The 7,875-nt window shown below is 37.2% G+C and overlaps 1 protein-coding gene across 9 annotated transcripts in view; it reads right to left on the reverse strand.

The window, feature by feature from the left end:
- LOC106873676 (tubulin polyglutamylase TTLL5) overlaps nucleotides 1–7,875 on the reverse strand; it is a 152,629-nt gene that overhangs the window by 11,551 nt on the left and 133,203 nt on the right. For all 9 annotated transcript variants that reach the window (XM_014921137.2, XM_014921136.2, XM_052968971.1 and 6 more), the window contains 5 exons: nucleotides 7,587–7,701; nucleotides 5,601–5,747; nucleotides 3,141–3,238; nucleotides 722–930; nucleotides 332–409 (listed from right to left, as the gene is read on the reverse strand). In XM_014921137.2, coding sequence (XP_014776623.1) covers nucleotides 332–409; nucleotides 722–930; nucleotides 3,141–3,238; nucleotides 5,601–5,747; nucleotides 7,587–7,701 — 647 coding nt within the window. The remainder of the gene's footprint in view (nucleotides 1–331; nucleotides 410–721; nucleotides 931–3,140; nucleotides 3,239–5,600; nucleotides 5,748–7,586; nucleotides 7,702–7,875) is intronic.

Below are 7,875 nucleotides of genomic sequence, written 5' to 3' on the forward strand. Positions count from 1 at the left end.
TAAAATGCACCATTTTGAGCGTGGCCGTTGCCAGTACCGCCTGACTGGCCTTCATGCGGGTGACACGTAAAAGCACCCACTACACTCTCTGAGTGGTTGGCGTTAGGAAGGGCATCCAGCTGTAGAAACTCTGCCAAATCAGATCGGAGCCTGGTGTAGCCATCTGGTTTCACCAGTCCTCAGTTAAATCGTCCAACCCATGCTAGCATGGAAAGCGGACGTTAAACGATGATGATGATGATGTACACACATGCAGTGACTGCATCAATTTTTTGAAAGCTACTACATACAGGAGCAAGGGATACGGCCATTTTGAGAAAATCAAACTTACCAACTGATGTGTCTGAACCAGCAGAAGGAAGACATGGAGATTTTGGTGTTTGAGGTGTGTTCCTAGGTAACATTGTTGCTGGAGAGAGAAAGATAGCGAATAGGAGATTAGGGAAACGCACACAGAACATGAAAATGAGACAGAGGACATAAGTGAAGGTGGAAGGAGTCAGTTTAAGGGAGAAATAAAAAAGATACAAAGGAAAGGTAAAGGAGATGGAGAGGTGGAAGGCAACAGAGTGGAAGGAGATGGAGAAAGAGAACGAGATGGAAGGGGAAAGAGAAAGAGAGGTAGATAGACAACAAAGGAAACAGATCATGCTTTTGATCATATATTTGTTTGATTCAAAGATGACCTAGAGCCAAGGAACACCAAAATGTCTACACTTACGTTTTGCCAAACGGTGCTGTGAAGATTTCGTCTGCCTTTGTCCCTGGTTCGAGTCTCCTGGACAAAACACTTTTGGGGGTTTGTTGTCTCTGTCCCCAGCCTGGTTGTGGCTGGCAGCTCCATCACCAGTGCAGCAATTGCCCAAAAAAATACTGCCAGACTTCCGCAGCTTGGTGTAAGTCGTCAACACTAGTTCCAGCTCATTCTCACTGAAAGAGGGAGTTGAGGCCAAGGAGGAAACAATGAAGAACTTAAAGAATTGTGTGTGAGTGTGAGTGAGAGAGAAATTACATTACTTCTTTATGTCATGAGGCTTTAGTTGAAAAGGGTGAATAGATGTTTGACTTCAATGCCACGATATTGCAGGTACTTATTTCATTGAGCCTGGAATTTTAAAGACAAAAATGACCCCTCTTTTCCACAATGGAATTAGAAATCAAAAAGTGAGACATAGAACTACAATAATCCATCTTGTGGTATTTGAACTCAAAATATGGAGAGAGGGAGAATAAATCTGTATAATAAATAGCTCTGATATAGTAATGACAAAACCATATTTTCCGGCAAAGAAGTTGAATTTTTCACACCAAAAAAGATAGGTCTGGCTTGTACATCAAGATAACTTTAGAGGACGAAATGTTCCATGTGAAATGCAGCAGGACTTTGAATGAAAGACAAAGCTGACTGGCAGAATTTGAACTCAATGTAAAGAGCAGAAAGAATTACTGTAAAGCATTTTTCCAATGAACTAAGAATTCTGACAGCTAACCACCTTTATAATAATTATTTGTAATTTTGGTACAAGGCCATATATCTTGAGAGCAGACGTTAGCTGATACACCGAGTCCGGTAGTTGTCTGGTACTTTACCTTAACTTCAAAGGGATGAAAGGCAAACTTCACCTGGCTGGGATTTGAACTCTGAACATAATCAGTCTAAACAGATACTGCAAGGCATTATATGTTTGATGCTTAAATGTGATGGCACAGGGGAAAACCTATCAGGTGTTGCTAAATAAACAACTGAGAAAAATGCGGTCAATGTTTTTATATCCTAGTTGTGGCTATAGATTGAATACCAGTAGTCCTACCCATTTTATTTATGGGGGAAAGGTTTAAGTTGTGAAAAGTTTTTAGTTCTCAAGCTGGCAGAAACATTAGCATGCCGGGCGAAATGCTTAGCGGTATTTTGTCTGTCTTTACGTTCTAAGTTCAAATTCCACCGAGGTCGACTTTGCCTTTCATCCTTTCAGGGTCGATAAATCAAGTACCAGTTACGCACTGGGGTCGATGTAATCGACTTAATCCCTTTGTCTGTCCTTGTTTGTCCCCTCTATGTTTAGCCCCTTATGGGCAATAGAGAAATAAGAAAATAGGCCTTTTTTGAGAAAACTGAAGTTGAAACACTGGGTTGTATCTGCTCATCCAAAATAAAGAGAAAAAAAAAAGGCATATCACAATCAAAAATTAAAATATTTGAAAAATTTAAATTGTTCTGAAATCTGTGAGTAATGCTCTCTCTGAATAATACATAAAACACCATTTCAAATTTTTCACCATGTTAATGGTTTTCCCATGTGCCATCACAGTTCTGCCATGTCATAATCCTTATAATAATCCTTTCTCCTGTAAGCACAAGGGTGGAAATTTTGGTGGGAGGGGCTAGTCAATAACATCAATCCCTGTACTCAACCTTCATTTAAGCCATCAATGCTGAAAGGCTAAGTTGACCATGGTGGAATTTAAACTTCGGACATAAAGACAGACAAAATGCAGATAAGCACATGGTTCTGGGTTCAGTCCCACTGTATGGCAACTTGGGCAAGTGTTTTCTACTATAGCTTCACACTGACCAAATCCTCGTGAATGGATTTGATAGAAAGAGACTGAAAGAAGACTGTTGTATATATGCGCGCGCGTGTGTGTGTGTGTGTGTGTGTGTGTGTGTGTGTGTGTGTGTGTTTGCCCCACACACACACTGCTTGACAACTGATGTTTATGTGTTTACATTCCTGTAATTTAGCAGTTTGGCAAAAGAGACCAATAGAAAAAGTAACAGGCTTAAAAAAGAAATGTGCTGTGGTTGATTCAGTTGACTAAAACTCTTCAAGGTGGTGCCCCAGCATGGCCACAGTCTAATGACTGAAATACGATAAAAGACTTGTACACACATACCTCTATAATTATGTGTACGTTTGTGCAAGTCCTTTTGTTAAATAGTTAGAAAACAATAATTGTTTCCAAATTTACTCTCAATTTTGTTACACAACATACAAGACAAAGAAATACAGATGTGTGGCAGACTGATTTTTATTATAGATATGTCAACATATGTGCAAAAGAATGAGACACACACACAGAAAATGTGTGTGTGTGTGAATTTGCACATGTGCACATATGAAAAGAAAGCCAAAACTCACTCAGAAGTTGACATGAAATTGTTGAACTCTTCATCATTGATTCCTGGACTTGCTTTCTCTGGCTCATTATGTAAAAGCTTCTTGAATTGATGAGTTTCCTGAAGGAATAAAAAAAAAGACAATAAAATAAACTGCAGATCTAACTTTCCTAAGCGCTGGTGACATGTAAAAGTCACCAGTGTCATTGACACATAAAAGACACCAGTACACTTTGGAAAGTGGATGGCATTAGGAAAGGCATCCAGCAATAGAAACCAAGCCAAAACAGATGGCTGAAGCGTGGTGCAACTCTCCAGCTTACCAGCTCTGGTCAAACTGTCTAGTCCATGCCAGCATGGAAAATGAATGTTAAATGACGATGATGTGTCCAGCAGTGCATCTATCCACCTGCCATCTCTCCCTGAAGTCTGAAGATCATTATATTTGTGGTTAATGCACAGTGGATCTCACATTCCCTTTTCCATTAGGAAAGGAAATGGATTCTACACAGATCCAGCACTAACTAAAGAAAACTATGACCAACTCCTCCAATCTAAAATACATTCCTTCTCTGATACATCAGTAAATTACTAACATTTTTTTTGTTGAGATTATATTTCCAGTGAAGTTGGATTTAGTCATTTACTTTTGGATAGTGTATCAAATAATCTTATGATTAAGTAGAAAAACTACATCATAAAACTTGAGCCAACAGAAGAACTTGTATGGTTGCTGAACACCTGCAAGAAATAGCAGCCAACTTTCTCTCAGGTCACATCTTACCTTCTTAAAAGAAAAGACAAAAAACAAAACAAAAAAGATGAGGGGTAATGTGAACCTGAAAAAAGAAATGATTATGACTAGAATGCCACTGCTCACATGGTCTACTCAATTAGGCTTGCCCTGGGCTATAAATCAAAAGATGAGAACAGGCCAACATGCATAAATGTAAGGTTGTATCCCAAATATACAAGTCTTTACAAATACTAAATACATATATCTATCTAATCTGTCACTTCACTGCCTTAATACAGTATTACGATAAGGGGTTCTAACAGAGAGGCAAGGTCAGAGATTTTAGGGGGAGCCTGTATTCAATTATATGGAGCCCACTGCTCAACTGGTATTTATTAACACTGGAAGGACAAATTCAACATTAATCCTAGTTGGATTTCAACTCTGAAATGTAAAGAAACATCTAAATACCAATAGGTATTTTTGTCTCGCTCTTTATCATTCTTACATCCTTCACAGTTCTAACTGTACTACAATGTTGTTTTGCAAACAGCTTGCACATGCATGTGCTACCAATTGAAAGCTCCACATACCAGAAGCCAGCAAGTGTATAGGGTCATCAAGAGAGAATGCATGGTGTATCGGGGCCTACCTCTTGACATCATCATTGCACACCAGCTCCTCTCACTGAAATGAGGCCCCCTCTTGCTTGATCAACTGGTTATCAGATATAGCTCAATATTCTTCTAGCCATCGTTCATCGTCTCTTACATAACAACGACTAAAACAATAATTATGATGACATAAGGTTTTGAACATTAGTACAAGCCTACATATTTTGGAAAATAGAAGCAGTTGATTAAAAGAACTCAGTCTGGTACTTATTCTAAAATTCTCAGGAAAACCAAAAGTCACAGTATACCCAATGGAATTTGAACTCAAAATGTAAACTGATATAGCCAAATACTGTAAGACAGTGCTTCTCAAACTACCTAATGTGACGTACCGGCAGTTTCTTTCCAATGTGTCTGGGACTGGTAATATTTTTTAGTAATATTAATTTATACCAGAAACAATATATATAATGGATATAAGAAAAGTTGACAATTTTTTTTCTATCTTATATTTATTTTGTAAACAAATAATACAATATTACATAAACATTTTATAATGCTCCTTTCTTTTCTGGAAACTCACTGCGTACTGGCAGCTGATGGCTCGCGGACTGGTGCTGGTCCGCGGACTACCACTGCTGTAAGGCATTCTGTACAGCACTTATTGTTGCCACCTCTACTGCTTTGATTGTAGCAGAATAAAGATTTCCAAGTTTGATACATGGTTGCAAATTTAGGGGAAAGAGGATATGGTTGCAGTCAATCAAATCAACCCCAGTAATGAACTGCTTCACCCAGGAAGAATGAGAGGTTAATAATAATAATAATAATAATAATAATAATAATAATAAAGGAAAAAAAAAAATCACTCCTAGTAGGATTTGACCCTGAAAGATAAATGGCTGTAATTAATTACTACAAGACATTCTACCAATTCTGTTATTCACCACTATTAATAATAGTTTCTAACATAGGCATCAAGCCAAACATTCGTAGAGAAGAGTTCAAATTGATAAAATCAACATTAGTACTTAACTATAAATATTATTTTACATACACTCAATACTGCTTGATTGCTAGTTGTAAACTCAGAAAGGTAGTCTCTATGCAAGATTTACATCCTCATTCTTACCTTTTTGTAATGTCTCACAAACTCAGATAGTTCTTTTGCTAAGACTCTGCAACGATCCTTTACTGCAAGTTTCTTACTGGGGGCAATGACTTGGAAATTTCTCTGTAAATTGGCAGCAGCTCTCTTTAGAAAACGTATCACCAGATCCTAGTTCATAATAGAAAATGGTAGCAGTGGTAGTTGTAGTGTTTTTTTGTTGTTTTTTTTTGTGGTAGTGTAGTAATGGTTATAAAGGGGTGATTGTGGTGGGGTATTGGTGAAGTGATTCTAGTTTTAAACAACTGTATTAGTGGGATTTGTTTTGTAGGTTGTAGTAGTTGCTTAGTACTTCTTGGTTGTGTGGTGGCAGTAAAACAAAAACTAGAGAAAAATAACAACTGCCTGAATGCCTGTATGCAATTTAGGCAAATTGATAAACAGGAAAAAGAAATTACAAAATAGCAGTGATAAACTTCAGTGATATATTTTTAAAATTAACCATTCTCAAAGTAAGTCTCCCCAATAAACATCCCTTTCTACTTGACCAGGCTTGCATCATACATACTAAGTGTGAAGGAACTCCAAATTGTTTCAAACCAACAAAGCCATCAGTTCTGACAATATTCTTTCCATTACTCTCAATACACCTAGAGCAAGCCACTATCCTTACCAAACTCTTCAAGGGAAAGGTAGTTAGTAGCTGTCCTTGTCACTTTTCAGATACCAACCTCTTTCTCTTACTGTATAGGGACATGTGATTTTTTGGAAGCTTGCAACAGTAAAACATTCCCACAAAGAGCAACCTGTCTTGGTCAACTGTCATCTTTTATTAACAGCTATTAACTACCTTTCCCATAAACTTGAATTTGTCTCCCTCCTTAATAAACACCAGCAACAGCTTTCATAAAGCTACATCTACTGGAGATCCAATTTCCCATTAGCAAAGTTTTCAACTGTGTCTGCTATACAAATCCCCAGGCAAAATATAACCAGTTTATAGACCCCATCCATTTTTCATCTCATGGGTTAGTGACTTACTGTCATTTTGCACCAGTGCTGATGTAGCATCATCAACTCCACTGTGTTCCATGGTTGTTTAGTTTTCTCCTCCACACTCTTCTTTTTAAACAAGAATCTACTTACTGTCAATTCCATCACCACCAATTCTTGTATTGATGATGCCACTCCTAATTACTAACTCCTATCTACAAGCATCATCTGCATGCATGAGACTTCACACTAAATCTGCACTGAGGCCATCAATAGAAACCTTGAAAATATCCTCCTGTGACGACATTCCAATTTTGTGTCTTTCAACAACATAGAGACACAATCACTACACAGCAAGAAAACCTCATACTTTCCAATCTAAATATGAACAGTATCTGATTAGAATCATCAAAGTTGCAATAAATGCTAGGCTTCACAGCCACTGAGGATCTTTCCTATTGAATGTACATAAACATAGCCAAAATGATATCACAATGACTAGATTTCTCTTTAGATTCATAAAGTACTTCAGCCTCCTCCAACAACAACTGCTGAATCTATAAAAGACAGGTAACTATCTACAGAGAAATACTGCTCAAACATCTGAGATGGATCAACTGTTGCATATACAAATTTCCCAGATGACATACAAAGAAAGACAATTCAACTGATTGGCCTGAAGTTGCTTACCATCCTACTGTTCTCTGTAAGCGCATTATTGTATTGCCAAAGACTGGGCCTTTGGATTCATGTTAAATATTCTTGGGAATAATTTCTGTTTTTTGATCTTCCAAACCGTCTTTAAACTTTAGTTATGTTTAGAGAGTAAAAGCAGTTTCAATTTAATAACAAACTATCAAAATACTGAGGTTTCCAACTGTCAAAAAGAACCCCCACCACCATCAGAATAGCAATATCTTGATTAGTTTTGATTGAAAACAAAAAGTATGGAGAGGAACTGTTGAAGACAGTAACATAAATTAGTGTGGATGAGAAGTGAATAAGACTATAGCTTACCATTTGTTCAGTTAATGAATCAACATCACTTGGTTCATTTGAGTTTGCTTCAGCCACAAGTCTTTGCTGGACTTTGGTTAGATAAAGAGCAAATGCTGTACGAGCTTGCAATTGACTGAAAATTACAAAAAAAAACAAAAAACAAAAAACAAAACAGAAACTTAACAACATGGTTAAATGGCTGAACTGATAAAACAGACAAAATATGTTGTGGTTTTGGTTATGTCTTTTTATACTCAGAGTTTAACCCCTTACGTTAAAAACATATATATATATATATATATATATA

Source organism: Octopus bimaculoides, chromosome 6, assembly GCF_001194135.2.
Source record: "Octopus bimaculoides isolate UCB-OBI-ISO-001 chromosome 6, ASM119413v2, whole genome shotgun sequence".
Classification (NCBI taxonomy): domain Eukaryota; kingdom Metazoa; phylum Mollusca; class Cephalopoda; order Octopoda; family Octopodidae; genus Octopus; species Octopus bimaculoides.